Source organism: Eschrichtius robustus, chromosome 13, assembly GCF_028021215.1.
Source record: "Eschrichtius robustus isolate mEscRob2 chromosome 13, mEscRob2.pri, whole genome shotgun sequence".
In the NCBI taxonomy this organism is placed as follows: Eukaryota; Metazoa; Chordata; class Mammalia; order Artiodactyla; family Eschrichtiidae; genus Eschrichtius; species Eschrichtius robustus.
The window spans coordinates 44,704,155-44,721,653 of record NC_090836.1 but is presented as its reverse complement, the minus strand read 5'-3'; the positions used below and the strand labels follow the sequence as shown (position 1 = coordinate 44,721,653).

General features: G+C 62.4%; 1 protein-coding gene across 9 annotated transcripts; it reads right to left on the bottom strand.

The window, feature by feature from the left end:
- Nucleotides 1-93: 93 nt before the first annotated feature.
- TNS2 (tensin 2) lies at nucleotides 94-16,754 on the bottom strand. Of its 9 annotated transcripts, none has more exons than XM_068559667.1 (30): nucleotides 14,470-14,522; nucleotides 13,474-13,647; nucleotides 11,721-11,829; nucleotides 11,183-11,220; nucleotides 10,253-10,291; nucleotides 9,929-9,967; nucleotides 9,726-9,775; nucleotides 9,306-9,495; nucleotides 8,968-9,018; nucleotides 8,553-8,675; nucleotides 8,401-8,465; nucleotides 7,477-7,560; nucleotides 6,802-6,914; nucleotides 6,647-6,707; nucleotides 6,302-6,377; nucleotides 5,913-6,042; nucleotides 5,755-5,820; nucleotides 5,561-5,674; nucleotides 4,170-5,381; nucleotides 3,878-4,028; nucleotides 3,166-3,755; nucleotides 2,961-3,050; nucleotides 2,504-2,629; nucleotides 2,206-2,298; nucleotides 2,002-2,079; nucleotides 1,760-1,837; nucleotides 1,179-1,219; nucleotides 1,026-1,094; nucleotides 890-919; nucleotides 94-731 (listed from the first exon to the last, which is right to left on the bottom strand). In XM_068559667.1, the coding sequence occupies exons 1-28, from the start codon at nucleotides 14,473-14,475 to the stop codon at nucleotides 1,041-1,043; spliced, it is 4,041 nt and encodes a 1,346-aa protein (XP_068415768.1). In that variant the 5' UTR covers nucleotides 14,476-14,522; the 3' UTR covers nucleotides 94-731; nucleotides 890-919; nucleotides 1,026-1,040. The 9 variants fall into 9 exon arrangements, with proteins under 9 accessions (XP_068415768.1, XP_068415761.1, XP_068415762.1 ...); XM_068559660.1 differs by having other exon boundaries at nucleotides 1,179-1,347; nucleotides 14,470-14,520; XM_068559661.1 differs by having other exon boundaries at nucleotides 1,179-1,347; nucleotides 9,306-9,477; nucleotides 14,470-14,519.
- Between the last annotated feature and the right edge of the window lie 745 nt (nucleotides 16,755-17,499).

Sequence of the window (17,499 nt, the reverse complement as noted above, 5' to 3'; positions counted from 1 at the left end):
TTGGGCCTGGGATGCCCCAAGAAGCACAGGTGTGCCCCTGGGAGACCTGAGGCTTTGACCTTCCTGGAAACAAGGCATGACTCCAACTCCGACTAAACGTTATAGAAACTCTTTATTATTAGACAAAAATAGACTCTTTTTTAGCCCCCTTTTCATGTGATCCCACTCTGATCTCTCTGCTCAGAGGGGAGGCAGAGGAGGGAGTGCCTTGCTCCCCACACTCTCCCCTCTCCCTGCCATGCTGGGACCTGCAGCTGGGTGGAGCTAGCAGGGCCTGTCTCCGCCAGCGCTGATGTTCTCGCACAGGTAGGGCCATCCCCATCTCCTCCAGGCTCCACTGCTGATGCCTCCTCACCCTTCACACACCCATCTCTGCCATCTGCTCACATGCAAGGTCATCTCATGGGCCCGTCCACTTCGCTTAGCAGGCTGGGGGCGGGGAAGGAGAGCAGTGTCCCAGGCCGGTGTCCGCTCCCCGTTCCTAGGGGAGGGGCTGGATCCCGGGTCTCCTGGGTCCAGGCCAGGGGAAGTGAGGGCTGTGGGGTGGAGAGGGGCGCAGTGTTGACGTGGGCTCGGAGCTTGTGGCCTTCCTTCATTTTCTCTGGCCCAGCAGAACTTTGGTGATGAAGGTGACAATGGCGCCTGCAGGCTGATCTGGGTCAAGCTCTGCAAAGAGGTGACACACGTTCTCCCAGGGGCTTCCCGGCTTCTTGGCCACGAAACCAAAGATCCTGGGGGTACAAAGGCAGGGTGGGGAGGGCTCAGCATCCCTTCCACAGGGACTGCCACGCCAGGGTTGGGGAGGAAGGAGGTGTCTCGATGCCACGCCAGTGCCATGCCATGCCATGCCATGCCAGGGAGGGGCGACTGCACTCCCAGGGAGGCTTACTTGGAGGTGGTCCCGTCCGGGTTGGTCCATCTGCAGAAGGAGAAGAACTGTGAAGGGATGCACCCGGGGAATAGCTACCAACGGAAGAGCTGAGCTGGGGACTGTGGGGCGAAAGGGCTGGGAGGGAGAGGGTCACCTCCGGTCCTGAGGGTCAGTGCTGGCGAAGGTGATGCTGTTCACTGGATAATGGCGGCGAAAGAAGAGCCTGTGAGGAGGAGGGTGGGGAAAGTCACCCGGAAATCGGGGCACCAGGGCCTGCGCCCCCCCGGGGCTTGGCACGCACACTTACTTCCTCTGGTTGTCTGTCAGCGTGATGCCCTGGGCTGAGACCTTGAAGTGGACAATGGCTGGCGTGGCGCGGGGGCTGCAGCTCAGAGCTGCGGAGCTGGCCCGCGCCACTGCCTGGGGGCCTGTCAGCGACTCCGTCTCCACTGAGGTCAGGTAGAGCACACTGCAGGCTGGGGGGGCGGGGGGTTGGAGGGAGCAGTGGCTCTGCCTGCCCCCAGGTCTATCTTCCCTCGGTTCCCCCACCCCACCAGCTCTCACACTTTCCCCAGCTAGCGCTGCTCGGGGGATGCGTGTCACACAGGTAACCTGTTAAAAAGGCAGGTTCTGTGACTCCCCCAGATCCACAGTCAGAGGTGCTGGAAAGAGGCCTGAGAATCTGCGTTCTAACAAGCCCCCTCCCCGCAGAGCCTAGACTGAGGACTCCCTCTCCCACTGTGCCTACAGATGCAGGGCTCCCCCTGCCCTCATGGGTTAGACGCATCCGCCAGGGCCCACCCACCCACCTCAAGGCCTTTCAGTGCCCCATGTATCAGCAATGGCCCCCTTGGTGCCCAGGGGGAGGAAAGAGGGAGAGGCCCGTACCGGCGCCCTGACGCAGGAGGTCTGCCGCTGTGCTCATGTTGGTGGGCACTGGGGCCTCTGGGGCCTCCTCCAGAGGATCTGAGGGAAACGGGGGTCAGCGGGGAGTGGCAGTGCTGGGAGCTGGAGAGCACCCTCTGCTGTCCCCGAGGGAAGGCAGGCAGGCGGGAAGCCAGGGCCTGGGGAGTCTGCCTTTGGCTGCAGTGGGTGGGGAGAGGTGGGAGGACAGATGACCGGACACCCACCTTTGCTGGGAATGCGCAGGCAGCAGGGCAGGGACAGCGGGGAGATGGAGTGCTGGGAGACCAGGGCCGACAGGCTGCCTGCAGGGGAGAGGCGAGTGGGCTCTCGAGGCACCCGGAGATACTGGTGGTCTACCTCCTCCCTCCTGACGCCTCTTGGCCTCCCTGGACCAGCCCAGTGCAGCCTTCCCAGCCTCTGCTTCTCACCAAAGTAGGGCTCGCTGGGGCAGCCCTTGATCTTCACCCCTTTGGGCCCAGTCTCAATGAGAAAGTGGCGGACCAGCTGTTCCAAGGGGTCCCCTGAGCGGAGGGGAGGGGAGGGGAGAGGAAGGCTTCGTCAGATTCCAGGTTCTGCTTCTCGCCTGCTGGAATTCTTTCCCGAGCAGGAGAGGTCACTTGCTCCCTCTCCCCACTAAGAAGCGACATGGTCCACCCTGCCTTGTCCTGCCTCTGGTACCTCCCGACACCCCACTCCCCGTTCCCCTCACGTTTGGCCATTCTGTACCTTTCCAGGGCTGGGCGCTGGGTGGGGGCGTAGCCACCTTGAGAGCCAGCCCATAGGCTCCTTGGAATGAATGACTGTCCCTGATCAAGAAGGTCCCAGGGTCCTTGTCCTTCAGCAGGGCAATGGCTGGAGGAGGTGGGAGAAGTCTTCACAGCGGCCGACTGAGCCCCAAGGAGCCCCTCCGCTCTGCTGCCCAAGTTCCCCAGGCCTCTGGCCCTAACAGCTGCGGCGACAGCACCCGGGATGCCACTGGGGAGTCAGCGCACAGAGCGCTGACAGTGTTAGACCTCCTTGGGCCCGAAGCCCAGAATCACCAGCTAGAGAGAAGCTCGGCCTAGAGGAGGCCCGCTGAGACGGGGAAGAGGCACCCACTGGAAGGACGGGCTCCAAAGCCGAGCCAGAGCCCTGGGTGGCGGTGGGTGGGTGGGGGGGGGGGCGGCGCAGGCTGGCTTCTCACCTTGGTCACGGGACAGGTGTGGCTTATACCAGAACCTGGACGTATCCTGGACAAACTTGACGTTGCTCTGGCTCTCTTGCACAGGGGGCTCTAAGACAGGGAGGGACTGAGCTTGGCCTCAGGGCTCCCCAGTCCCCATGCCATGCCCCTCCCTGGGAAAAAGGGTTCTCCCGAGGTGGCCCCAGCCACCTGAAGGCCTTTATACCTGGAGGTTGGGGGGCATTATCCGGGAGCAGAGGTGCAAAGGTGACATGGTGACTCATGCCTCTGGCTGGTGGTGATGCCTGCTCTGGGCCCCAGGGTCCTGGCTGTTGCCCAGGCCCCAGCAGGTGGCGCTTCTCGGGAAGTGGGGGCTGGGTGGGGCCATTGATGTCATAAGATGCAGCCAGAGGGAAGGCAGGTACGGGTGAGCTCTGAGGTGGCTCTGGGCTGGCCACAAGCCAGGGCATCTGAGTAGGCACAGGGGTGAGGGGGGACCCATCTGGGCTGTCCGGGGAGTCTCGAAGGCCCTGCCAGGGGGCGTGGCGGAGGCCGGGCAGGGTGGTGGGTACAGGGCCCCTCGGACTGGCGCTGTCCGAACGGCCCCCTGGGCTCCTCTCCTGAGGCCAGTCGTTGGGTGAGCTGGGCGGGGAGGCTGGGGAGAAGGGACCAGGGGCCGCAGGCTCAGGCCCACTTCTTGCTGGCAGCTCTGGAGATTTCTCAGCCCCTCCCTGGGAAGCAGGTGGCAAGGCCTCTCCGGGACTCAGTCTCTGAGTGGGCGCCAAGGTGGGGGACCTAGTGTCCTGCCGTCGGGCGCTGCGGGGTGGGAGGGCGGGTGGTTAGTAGAGCCGCAGAACCCCGTGAGAGCTGCCCCCATCCCAGGCTTCAGGGTCTGCCCGGACAAGGAGGCGCCTGAGCTGCCCAGCCCCTCTGGGTACCTCTCCTTGCCCTGGACTGGGCTGCTGGTGTGCAGGGGCGTGGAGGGACCGGACAGCTCAGAAGAGGCACTGCACTGGGCATCTCGGGGAGACCGAGGCAGGGTGCTGTGCCCGCTGGGGCCCTCCCTCCAGGACACTGGCTCCAGCGACTCTGCAGGGAAGGTGAGAGGAGAGGTTGTGAGCCAGGAAGAGCCCCTTCTGTCTGGCTTAGCTCTTTCTCACTCTGTGCCTTCCCCCACCATCTTCCAGAGCCCTCCTCTGCCCTGGGCACTCCCCATCCCAGTGCCCTCACCTGCAGATGCCAAGGGTCCTGCTGGGGCCAGGTGCCCGGGCAGCGGATACCTGTCCCCTCCCTCCTCTGCAGGGATCTCGTAGCTGAGGTTCCTGGATTGGGGGTAGGGCGGGCTGCCGGGGGAAATGGAGCCAGCCCGGGGGGAGTGGGCACCAGAGCTGGGATACCTTCTGCCCTCGCCTGGAGACCCGCAGCTGTGAGGCGCCCGGCCATATGCTGGGCAGTAACTGGGAACCGCTCCTCCATAGCCGTATGTCACCAGGGCAGGGTACCCTGGATGCCCATACCTGCCTTCGGGGCACATGGCGTAGGAGCAGCCCTCATGCCCTTCCTCGCCTGCCTTGGGTGGCTTCAGGCAGCTGTAGTCAGGCACTGGGGCATGGTGGTGCCCGCAGGCAGGCACCAGCAGGGGCAGCGGGTGCCCAGGTCGCACCGGGTGCAGGAGGGGCTTGCCAGCCTCATTCGCCCACCCCTCTCCAGCCTCCCTCTCCAGGCGCAGCCCATAGAGGGCTGCCGTGGGCAGCGCTAGCTTCTCCTCACAGGCGGGGCATGAGCACAGGGCAGGCAGCCCAGGGTCCTCTAGGATCACCACCTCCCGGTAGCCTGGGGCGCGGTAGCCAAAGTCCCCGTTGGCCGGTTTCCCCAGCTCAGGCGGGTAGGGGTACGGCCCCTCGGACAGCGATCGGCAGAGGCGCCTCTTCTCCACGGAGGCCTCAGCATAGCCCTGTGGGGGCCCCTCGTAGGCCCCGTAGGCCAGCCGCCTCCTCTCCAGGGTCCCCTCTGGCCGGTAGTAGCCCCCATTGGGGACCCCGCAGGGCTCCCGGTAGCCCTGGCGGCAGGAGCAGTGGCGGCTGAGGCCAGGCCTGTGTCCCGAATACATTCCAAGGCGGGGGCCTCCACCCGCCGGGGGCTGCTCTTCATCATCGAGGATGGCCGTCTCACGCCCAGCTCCCCGGCCCCCAGCGGCCACTCCACAGCCCCCCAGGAGGCGCTCCAGCTCCTGTCGCTCGGCAGCTGTCGGGGGTGGCCGGCCAGGGGACTCAGCGGCTGGCTCGGTGGTCAGCGTGGATGAATGGCCAGAATCGCTGCTGACAGAGAGCAGCGGGGGCGGGGGCGGCTCCGGAGAGGGCGCCGGCGGGGTCTGGCGGGGGGCCCGCTGCACCTGGGCGTAAGGACTGCCATCCAGGGGTCCCCGGGTATGGGTGACGGAGTCTGGATCCGGGAGGGAGGGCAAGCAGGCATAAGGGGGAGAGAGAGAAAGCGTGTGTGTTAACAGGGGACAGCGCAGGAGACTCCAGCTCAGGGGGTGTCTCTTGGGAGGGGTGTCTGCCTGGGGAGGGAAGAGTGTGCCCCCCAAAACTCCACCTCCTGCCACCCCACGCCCCACACACCGTCCACACTGTCCTCGTGGTGCAGGTTGAAGTTCTCGTAGGAGTCCCAGCGCACAGCAGGCTCTGCCGTGTTGTAGTCAACAGACACCGAGGGCTCGTTCCGTGGGGTGCTGCCTACGGAAGGGCACCCGGGGGTGAGGAGCAGGGAGGGATGACCCCCCCCGCCCCCCGCCGGGGCCAGGCCTGGCTCTCACCTTTGATCTTCTCTGGGCTGGAGGAGAAGACGAACTCCACCGAGGCTTGGAAGGGGAACCTCTCGTCTGCAGGGAGTGGACCGTGAGGAGCCCGGCACCCACCCGCCCGCCCGCCTTCACCTGGGCTCCAGCCCCAACGCCACTTGTCTCCAACTCACCGGTCCAGGCCTCGTCCAGCTGGTCCTTGGGGAAGGTGAGCCGTGGTCCATGGATGGTACACGTGTGGAACTGGACTCGGAACACGAGGGTCCGGTCAGTCCCCCGGCTCCCCCTGTGATAGCACGTCACCTGGGTGAGGGGAGGGAGACCGGCGTTCAGGCCCTCGTGTCCACTCACGTCTTCTCAGTGCTTCCACCCTGGGGACTATCTGGCCACGGCTCTGCCTTGCCTGAACCCCAAGGTGACCTCCTCCCCATCAGGAGGATGCCCTCTTTGCCCTCCCATCGGCCTCGAATCGATGGCTCACCAGAGACTGTGCAGCTGGCAGCTTACACCACCACCCCTCACCCCACCCCCAGGCCTCTCCCTGTCGCTAAGGCCCCCTCACCATGACATCGCCTTTCAGGAGGAGAGCTGGCTCCAGGCTGATGCAAAGCTGCTGGGGACCAGGGCCTGCAACATGACTGGGGAAGAGAGAGGGCAGAGGTGAATCAGGGGCACTTGGGTGCACGGGTGGCTGTGAAGAGTCAGGAGGGAGCTGGGAGATTGGAGACTGAGCACTGCCTTAGTGAGAGCCCTTTAAGCATCAGCTTCCGCATCTATAAAACGGATTCTGTGATGCTATTAGTTTGTGGGTGCAGTGGCTGGAGCTGGAGGCCCAGCTATCTGGGGAGGCTGGAGAAACAGGGACCCAGGGAGCAGGGAAGCAGGGGCCGGGGAACAGAGCACTCACTAGATTCCAGATGTGTAGACAAGCTGCATGGACTGGTAGATCTTGAGGAAGGGCTGGAAACCTGGAGGGGCACGAAGGAGAAGACACGTGAGGGGTGCTGAGTGGAGGGGGTGGGGGACAGCCCGCTCCCTGGAGTACATTCCAGGCAGACTCACCTGTGCCAGGTTCAAAGGCTGGCAGCATGGGCACGAGCACGTAGTGCAGGAAGAGAGGGCTGCTGTTCATTCTGATGGAGCCGGACAGCAGACCACTGAAGTAGCTGATATACCTTGTGGGGGAATGTCAAGGAGGACGTAAGCCCCTTCCTCTGGAGACGCCCTGGTGTCATCTCAACTACGAACACCGCCCCAGCCACCTTCTCCTCGGCGCTTCCCGCCCATCTTCCAGCTCAACAGAGATTTCTTCCTTGCATCTAACCTCCATCCTTCTTGCTGCCTCTGAGGTTTTGTTCTTGCTGTTCCCTCTGTCTAGAATGCTCTTCCCCCAGATCTCTGCCTCACGTTATATAGCGGAGGGCCCTGACTGTCCTGTGAGTCTCCGTTCATCACGAGACTCAGCTTTGTTTTTTGTATAGATAGCACCTGTCATCATCCAAAACGACCTTGTCTCTTTATTCACAGGTTTATTGCCGTCTACCCCACTAGCATGTAAATAAGCCCCACGAGAGCAGGGACCCTGTGCTTGTTCCGCATTCTCAGCACTTGGCACAATCCCAGGCACACAGATGCATCTGTGCTCCATGCAGGTGTGCTGCATGAATGAGAGAACCTCGGCCTTCGTAGCCACGGAGGGAACTGCTCCTCTGGCCCATCCCCACCTAGGCTGCTCACCGGCGCTGGGACGGCTGCAGCTCTGAGGCCACCTTGTCCTCACAGAACTTCCGCATGGTAAGGGTAGCCAGCGCCTGGTCCGCCCTGGGGAGAGTGGGACCAGTGTGGGGGCTTAGGGGCTGGTCTCCAACCTGGTCTCCCATCCCTAAGCCCCAAGGGAGGGAAGAGAGGTGCGATTTCCCCCAAGTCTAGAGGAGGCCCAGGGTGGCGGTGAAGAGAACTAGAAACCCCACAGTCACTTTACTAGTTGTTGGACCTCGGCCAATTGTTCCCTGAGTTTTAGATTCTTCCTCTGTAAAATGGGACAATAAGACCATGTTATGGGTTGAATTGTGTCCCCGCAAAAGATATGTACCTCAGAATGTGACCTTATTTGGAAATAGGGTCGTTGCAGATGTAATTAGTTATGATGTTATACTGGAGTAGGATGAGCCCTTAATCCAATATGATTGGTGTCCTTAGAAGAAGAGAAGAAGAGACACAGACACACAGACACACAGGAAGAAGGCTATGTGACAACAAAGGCAGAGATTGGAGTGATGCATCTGCAAGCCAAGGAACACCAAGGATTGTCTGCCACCACCAAGAGCTAGGAAGAGGCTAGGAAGAGGCCAGGAAGGTCTCTACCCAGAGTCTCAGTGGGAGTGTGGTCCTGCTGACACCTCAGATTTTAGACTTGTAGCTCCCAGAACTGAGACAACAAGTTTCTGTTGTCTTAAGCCACTTAGTTTGTGGCACTTAGTTACAGCAGCCCTAGGAAAACTGTGGTGAAGTACAAGTGAGAAAAAGGAGGTGGAAAGGTCAAGTTTATAGTAAATGGCTCTTCTGAACACCGAGGTGGGCTTCAGAGGAGATGGGCTCGTCAAGGGCCAGCTGGAGGAAGGGTCACTGGGGAAGGGGGCACTCGGGGCTGGGGAGCCTTACCCTGCAGAGATTTTGCTGTAGTGCATGTAGGCAGAGACGATGACCCCGAGCTTGCCCTTGCTCCCCTAGGGACAAAGAGACAGGGATGCAGGGCTTACTGGGGTCCCTGGCTGAGGGCACCCCAGCCCTGCGAACCCGCGCTCCCAGCTCACCTTGCAGTACAGTACGACCACGTGCTGCGGGTCGGCACTGAGCCACGTCTCCATGGCTTTGCAGATGGAGCACAGCTTATCCAGCGGGGGCGCGTGCAGCTCAGGCCAGCCAAAGTCCTGGACCTGAGGGGTGCAGGAGTGGGACTGGGGCTGGTGGCCACCAAAGAAGAGGTGGGTGAGGGTGGAAGAGGGACAGGCTGTAGGGGCCTGGAGACAAAGTCAGGGGCCTGCTGGCTGTGTCCATGACAGCTTCAACACTTCCCTCACCTGGACAATGGGTTGATACCTGCTGCACCATGCTTTGGGGTGTCCCAAGTGACGTGTCATATGGGAAAGTGCTTCAGAGTGAAGTAGGTGGCAATTGCTACTATTAATACAGAGGAGGCAGGGGGTGATGGCTTTAATTCCCTCCTACCTTGGGGTTTAGGCGGGTCAGGTCATGTCTTTTCTCTGAAAGGTTGAAAAGCTGCAAGTAAAGTGGGGGCGTTAGGCGAAGTGACCCCACGCAGCGAGGCGCGGTGATGCTTGGGGGTGGTATCACCCGCTGTGACCCTAAGGACGGGTCTTTCTCCAAAATGAGTAGGTCGCTAAGGCCCAGCCTAGCTCGTACAGCCCAGTCGGCGTTCCAGGTTTGCGCCCGGGCCCCGCCCACTCGGGGGCTCCGCCTCCGCGGCGTGACGTCAGGGAGGGGCCTGGCCCATCCGGACCTCCCAGCCCTCTCGTTGGCTGACTGAGGCAGGTCCCGCCCCTCACCAGGTACTTGTCGCGGTGCTTGGATTGCAGCACGTGAGCCAGCTCGCGCAGGTGGCCCCGGTGTCGCTGCTCGTCGGGCCGCGCGGGGAAGGCGGCGGCCAGGATCCGCTCCGTCACGTAGGTGAGGTCCAAGTCCCAGCGGCGCTCCATGAGAGGATCCAGGCTGAAGCTCCTGGGGAGGAGGCGAAGCCTGTGTTAGGAACAGGGCGGAGAGTGGGGGTGGGGCGGGCACCGGAGGCTGGTGTTAAGGAAGGGTGTTTGGCTGACTACAGGTGAGGTCTCCTGGGTCCTGAGAGTGGGTGGGACCAGCTGGGGGGCGGGGCTGGCCTGGAGAGCTTTGTTGGGGGACCCTGCTCTGGGCTGAGGTGTGGGGCCAGCGGAAGGGGCTCATATGGGACCACACCCCGCGCCCTCACTTACCGGGGCAGAGTGCTGCGTTGCTTTGAGTAGTTCAGAGACTTGGTGGATCCCTGGTGGATGAGATGAGACTTTGCACACGTCTTTTGTGCCCCTCACTCTGGGCTCCCCACTCCAGAGTTCCATGAACTTTTGCCTCAGAAGAAACCTAGGTCCTTAGTCCCAGAGCTACCTGCTTCCGCCCCCCTCCTCCAGCATCACCTTACCAGGTGCTCTATGCGCCTCACAGGGGCCGTGTTTCTCCGCTAGAGGGAGATGGGGGAGGAAAAGGGAGTGGTTAGGGAAGGGGCAAGGACCAGCCGGTGTCCCTGTGAGGGATGTACTGGGCGGGGGGGTGTCCTAGCCCCCAGCAGGCCCAAGAGGACGAGAGCAGAGGGCTCAAATTTTTTCCCACTGCCTCAGGATGACCACTATCCACAGCAGTCCATTCAAGGTAACCTCCTGGGGGCCCTCTCTGTGGCCACCAGATCTCTGGACACCGCCGCAGCCAGGTTCCTTGCCTCGGTCACCCCATCCCAGAGCATACTCACCAGCTCCGTGGGAGGCACGGCCTGACAGGACGAAGTCACCTGGAAGGAGACGGGAGAGAGGAGCTGAGTTGCTGGTGAAATGGGCTTTCCCGGGCTTAAGGATGGGGCCACCCCTCAGCTTCAGCAAGAAGGTGGAGGGGCTGTCAGCAGATGGGCACAGGCTGCAACTGAGGTTCCTCTATTTAAGGGAGCCTCCCCTCTGGCCTCTCGGTCCCCCACCCCTGGGCCCCCCACTTGTTACTCTTGGCTTCCAGCCCCCTGCCCACACAGACCCCCATTCATCCAGCTGCAGGGCAGGAGTTATATATAGAGCCATGCAGGCAGGCCACGGCCAGGGACGGACACTGGCCTCTTTCACTGGGAGACCCCGCCCCCGGGCACACAGCTCCCCAAAGCCAGCTCCAAGGCCCTAGGACCCCTCACACTGCAGGAGGAGGACCAGGGCACCTCCCCAGAGATGCGGCTGTCTCAGGTTCCCAGTGGACAGTGGGTGCTATCTACACCTTGCACCTTCTGCCCAGCCTTTCCAGGGCCCAGGACAAGACCCACTCAGGCATCCTGAGGACCCTTCCCCAGAAGGAAGGCACAGCCCATCCGGCTGCCAGTCTCCGAAATCCTGCTCTGACACCCACCCACCCCACCCTTCCTCCTCCTCATTCTCCTCCTCTTCCCCACCCCCCCATCCACTCGCCAGCTGCAGCCTGGGCAAGGCACCAAGACAAACGCCAAAGGCGCTGTCTGCGCTGCCTGGGCCAGCCCTCCAGGGGGTGGAGTAGGGTGGTTCTTAAAGGGCCCAGTACAGTACCCTCTCCCACCCAGCAGGGGTTCCCCAATGATGAGAAGGGTGGAGGGTTGATGCCAGTGTGGTTGGAGAAGCCTGTTTCACAGGAGGAAGGGACCCCAGTCCCCCTCCCCACAGCAGGTACCCACCTTTGCTTCACATTTTCTGTGTGTGGCCACCTTGCACACTAGAGGGGATGGAGGGGAGGAGAGGGGTTAGCAGGGGCCCACTGGGGCAGTGGAAGGGGTGGCCCTCTCCCATCTCCCCAGGCCCTGGAACTAGACCTTGGGACTTCCAGGACTCCGGCTGTACTGAGCTGGCTGGAGTGGGGGAGCAGGGGCAGAGTTCAAGGGAAGCGCATGGCAGTGGTGCACTACTGCCCAGGCCAGGGAAGGAGGGAGCCAGGGGTAATGTTCTAGGGTGGGTGCGGGTGAAGAGGAAGCAAGGGAGGAAAGCCTCCAGTCTCAGGTGAGGTGGGAAGGTGATTTAGAGTACTGGGTCTCCTGGGGTGCTGGGGGAGCAAGGGCTGTTTGGAGGGGACGCAGTTCCTCTTGGCTCCCACGTGGCCCAGCCCAGGGGCAGCACACGCAGTACGGGTTCTGTTCTGGGGCCTGCCTGCTGGGGTTGTGCAGCCCAGTGGTGCTGGGTGACGCTCGCAGAGGCACAGCATAGGGCAGGGCGCCTCACCTCGGCACGAGACGCCTGTCCCATCGATGGTCACCTTACACACTGCACAGACTGGTGGTTTCTTCCGGAAAACCTTCTCCCGGAAGCTATGTGGCTCAGCTTTCCTAGGCTAGGTGGAGGGACAGACAGACAGAGGTGTCAGTTCCCACGGGCCCATCTCCAGGACCGGGCCGGGGCCTGAGCACTGCACAGTTTCTCTCTTCTTCCATCCCGATAAAGCCCTCAAACTCGTAGAACGCACTTGGCCTCAGCTGTTTCCGGGCAGTTGTAGGGCTTGTCCTAGACAGTGCGTAGAACCTGGCCCCTTGCGTCACCCTAGCTGGGTCAGCTCCTCCCCAAGGGATCACTTAGGCCCCTCACGTGGCCCTGGTGTGTGATACCCTTGCGGTCACTGCCACCCAAGCCCTAGAGCTTCCGTCCTGGTGTGGGGGGATAGCGCTCCCTGACTCCGCTATGAAGGCAACCTGTTTCTCCTCCCATCTTGCCCTCCCCAGCTGGAGGCTTCGGTAGAGAGTGAGCAGGGAGGGGGTCAGACATGAATGTACGGTGTCAGTCACACAGCGCCCAGACTGACCCGGCAGGAGGGCCTCAGCCAGGCCTGCTCCCCTGGTCCCTCTGTCCCAGTCCTCCAGGCGGCGGACACGCCCTCCTCCCCCTACTGTCAGAACAACATGTTTACTCATTGTGCACCCAGGCGGCAGGCAGCAGTTGTGTAAGGAGGGGGCGGTAATGCTCAGAGGGAGAGGCAGATGGAGGCATGACTTGGAAATATTTCGCTGCCTTACTGCTCCGGGATGTAGTAAGCGCCCCGTCACTTGAGGAGGTTCAAGTGGGATTCCAGCTTTGGAGAGGGAGAGGGTGGAGCAGATGCTCTTGGGCCCCTCCCCACCCAGAGTGCAGTGAGCGAGGAGGCTGGGATGTCCCCTATGGCCCAGGCCTACCTTGTCCCATCCCTCCCATCCTCTGGGGACCATTTGCTTCCTTGCCTCTTCTCTCTTCTACCTATTTTTCTCCTCCTCTGGCGTTCAAGTTCCTGCCTCCCTCCCCCATAGTATTGTCTCATGTTGCCCTGAGATGCTTCTTTTGGGGTGAGGCTGAGAAAATGTGGGGAAAGGCAGTGATGGGGCCTCCAGGCCCCTCAGCCTGGGGATGCAGGCAGCACCTCTGGTCTCTTGGCTGTCCCTGAAGCTTCTGGATTAAACCCAACTTGAACTCTTCTGGGCTGGACCAACTCTGCCAGACCCACTAGGAAACCTGGGTGCATTTTGGCATTAATGGCACACACAGATGATATCAGTGGAAAGCAAATCAACCCCCCCTTGTCTAAAGCACTCCTGAGACCTGGCTGCCTCCCTCCCTTCCTTCCTTCGCCACCCCCATGCCATCTCCCTCAAACTTCTCAGCTTAGGGATGTCCTCTCTGGGGTTCCAGAATAGTACCCAGGAAGGTCCTACAATGATGTATACCTGCCTGGGTGCAGGGCTGGCCTGGGCTAGGGCAGGGAATGTGTCAGGCGAGCTGAAAGGGACACCAGGTTTTGCTCTAACCCGAACGTCTGCTGCTCACGTCACAGCCAGCCCTGGCCACTCCAAAGGGATAGAGTAACAAGGGGATGCGAGGGGATGCGGGACAAGGGGAGAAGGCTGGGGAAGCCGAAACTGGGAAGGGGGTCTGGCCTGAGTCCTGGCCCCCTCCCCCACTGCCCACACCTCCACCCCTGCCCCTCCTCTGCCCAGCCAATGGGCACTCCTACCCTGTTGGTGGCCCGGCTGCTGTCCCTCCTCCCCAGGGCTCTGAGCAGCCTCTCCACTGGGCCGCTGGACTTCATGGTGTCCGGCTGCCTGGGGTGCCGGCCGTGGGGCCCGAACAATGCTGGGGCCTGGCCCGGGGCTTCCTGGAAGCGGCCTGGCGGAGGCAGCCACTTCCCCTGGGTGGAGAGTAGGCTGTCTGGCTGGTGTGAGGAGAAGCCCAGCCCTGGAAGTGGAGGGGAGTGCAGGCGGGAAGGGGGCAGGTCGCTGCTCCAGGAAGTGGGGGCGGGTGGTGGGGGGGGAGGAAGTGGGGGAGGCCAGGAGATCAGATTCCCAGGATCTACCCTGCTGGGAGTGTCAGCCCAGGATCTTTTGCCCCCAACCCACCCTGCTCTGGAGCTGCCCCATGCCCAGGGATCTGCCCTATCCAGGGATCTGTGGGATCCTGAGATCCAGCCCCCAGTGGGGCGGGGCAGGGGCGGGGTGGGAATTTAGGTCTCAGGGCAGGGCTCAAGGGCCAGCGGGGAACACCGCGTCCCAGCCAGGCCAGCCTCCCGGCCTGAACTCTCAGGCTCTCTGGGGACTTCTGGTGGGGGGAGTGGGAGCTGGGAATTGCGACCCCAGCCAGCTCAGGAGTGAAGTGCATCCTGAGGGTCAGGGAAAATGGGACTGAGGGCCAGCTTCCTGCCTCAGTTTCACCAGTTGTGAAGAAATAGGAAAAGGAGAACGTGCACTGGCCCCCTGCCCCCACCATCTACACTGGAAGGTCAAATTCCAGCCAGAGTCTGCTCTGCGCACAGGAGTGAGCCATTCTCCTGCCCCAGCCCGAGGCATTTGGGGCCCTTCTCCTGAGAGCTCCCCAGCTGCTCTGCTCCTGACACAGTTCCCTACTCACCTATTCTCTGGCTTGTTTCTCTCAGGTTCCTAGCTCTTTTGAGCCTTGCCACCCCAGGCTCTAGGTCTGGGCTCCCCCCCTCCCGCCCCCCGAGCCTGAACGCTACCTTCATGGCTCTCCCAGCTCCGCTCTCCTTCCTCAGCAGCTGTCCCAGGGCCCGAGGACTGGACAGGAGGCCCCCCTCCCAACACATACTCCACACCCCTCCGCGGGCCTCCTGCCTCCCTCCTGGGAATGCGGCCAGCTTCCTGTCCCGGAAGTTAAGGGAAGGAGGTGGATTGGGGCCTTGGAAAGGATGGGGGGGGAGTAATCTTCGGAAAGTATAAGGGGTTAATAGCCTGGGGGTCCTCAGCCCCAAGCCTTGGACAGCAGCTCCCCAGAGCAGTCCAGTGGAACAGTCCAGTGGCTTGAAAGAATGTGCAAATGTGCGTGGCCCGCCCCCATTTGCAGCGTATTTACTGAATGTCCCAGGGCTCTGGAAGCTCCCCCAGCTCTGGCTTCTCCCACCAGGTCCTTAACCTTTCCTCTCCCTCCCTCGAGCCCATCTGGGTTGGTCTAACCCTGCCGCTGCTGGGATGAGCCCACTCAGGACACTTCCTTGGGCTGCCTGGACTGGGTCTACCCTGAGGCTTCTCCCTTGAAGCTCTACTCCTCCTTCCAGGTCAGGAAGTCTGCCCCCAGGGTACCTTAGCCAGAGGGAGGCCTAGCCTGTAACTGGAGAGGGGCACTGGCTCTGCAACACACTCCCACCCCACCAGCCCTGGCTGGGTCCCAGGACATTCCAGGCCCCTGGCCAGTGTGGGCAACCGGGCCTGGCCTGGTCCAGTCCCCAGCCCTGCTGGGAGCAGGAGAGGTGCTGTGGTAGTGGTAGCATGGCCCTTCTCCCCTCCTATTACAGTTACCCTGACCAGGACCCCTCCAGCAGGCTTCTCTCTACTCCTGCTGCCTCCCGAGAGGCTGAAAGTCCCCTCACCTGGCAACAGGTCCCCAAACCTTCTCTGACCCTCGCTCTTGTCCTCGTGGGTGGCTCACTAGCCCCCGTGTTGGGTGGCCAGGGAAGCATGGCCTTGAGTCCCTCCCCACCTGTGGAGCACTTCTGAAGTGAGATGGGATGGGAGAGCGCTGAGCCTTCAGGCAGCGCTGAGAGGAGAAGCAGCTCGCTGGGGCAGGCCTGGGAAGGCCAGGCCAGACCCCTGGGACCCTCACCCTCCTCCTGCCTGGAACTTTCCAGAGCCCGTCAGTCTCTCCCCGAGCCTGGCCCCCTCTTACTCCCAAGCCCTGGGTTTGTTTGGAGAAACCCCTCCACCCAACACTCCCCCTTCCTGGAAATAGCTGTGGTTGGATGAGCGGCTGGGAGCCCAGCCGCGAGGAGGGGTGAGGCCCAGGGAAGGAGACAGGGAGGGAAAGCGGGGTGTGCGAGTGTGCCCAGGGTGACCTGGAGAATTGACGGTGGAAGCCGAATCTGCCTCGGTTTCCCCAGATGTGAAGTAAAATAGCAAAACCCTGACTCGCACTCTCCCCGGCCAGTTCCCGCCCAGGTCCCCGGCCTGCGGGGGCGGCGCGAGCGCGTGCGTGGCGGGACGGAGCGGCGGCGTGTGCGCCCGGGACCCGCGAAGGCGAGACTGCCGGGCTGGGGAGTGACCGCGGGCCGGCCCCGCCCCCTGGTCACCTTTCCGGCCTCCGGGCCCCGCCCGCTGCCGCCCCCGGCCCCGTGGCTCCCGGCCCCCGGCCCAGCGCGCCGGCCCCGCTCCCCGAGCCCACTCGCCCCCCCGGTGGTCCCGCGCCCCCTGGCGACCGCCCCCGGCACTGTCCGCCGGGCCGTGACGCACAGGCCGCCGCCCTCCCGCCCGGCGCAGCGCGGCCACTCACCTGCGGGGGGCGCCCGGCGGGGCGGGGGCGCGGCGGGGCGGGGCAGCAGCAGGGGGAGCCCCCGGGCCAGCCCATCTCGCCCGGGCCCGCGCCGAGCGGACGCGGAGGAGGCGGAGGAGACGGGGCGGGCGCGCTGCGCTCGCCCCCGCCGCTCCCTGCACCGCCCTCTCCTCCCTCCCGCGGGCTCCTCTCCCTCCCTCTCTCCCTCCTTCCCGGGCTCCAATCCCCACGTGCCGCCCGCTCCCCGCCCCTCGTCCTTCTCCTTCTCCCTCTTCTCCCCACCTTCTCTGGCGAACCCACGCGCCCAGGAGCTGGGAAGGAGGCATGCGGGGACTGGCAGAGACCCTCGGAGACCGGAAGAGACAGAAATGCGGGGAGAGATTTTGAGAGAGGTGGACACGGAGAACACAGGGACAGGAAAATCTCAAAGAGTCCGGAAGAGACTGACCCAGAGGGACACAGGCAAAAAAACTTACGAGCCAAACAGACGCAGAAGAAAAGGTGGACACAGGTCCAGAAGGCACTAGAAACAAGGGTGCAGAGGACTGCCTCGGCCTCTCTCAGTCCGGCCCCTCCACAGGAATGCATTTGGGAGTGGACCTGACCCCGAAATCAGGGGCCACCTGCGGCCTGGCCTAGTGGGGCTAGCGCCACCTACCCACCGGGGCTTCAAACGAAGGCATCTGGTATCACTTATGTCCCAAGTCGCTGGACGCACTCCTCTGGTCCTCTGCCACGGGAGACTTCTCGAGTGCCACCTAGTCTCCCCCAAAGGACTCACAGCTGAGGACCTTCAGGTCAAGTTCAACCTCCCAACCCCACGCCTAAGCCGCTCCAGTCAACCCAAACATCGCCCTGCTTTGGACCTGGACTGTCATTCCTGTTCCCTAGGATAATTCTATTAAAGTCTTCCTCTCATTTAACTCAAGTTCCAGGCTTCCCAGTGGACATGGAAATTTATTCTGTGGTCTAATCTCATTCACTTCTTTTGCAGTGTCTGGATCTGGTACTGGATAGGAATTTCCTGGAGTTGAGTTAATGGGCTGTGGGGCTGGTTTGAGTTGTGCCACCCTGGAGGGGAAGGTAGAGGGAAAGGATGTATTTCTAGAAGTTCAATCGATCTATTCCCATTCCCAGGTTCCCCAGTGTTCTTCAGCAGTGAGCACTTCCTGAAACTTTCTCCCTTCCTCACCCTCCCCACTGGATTTTCCATGATGAAAACTGGCGGGGGAGGGGGGCAGGCGGATTCTGAGGAGCCGGTGCCCAG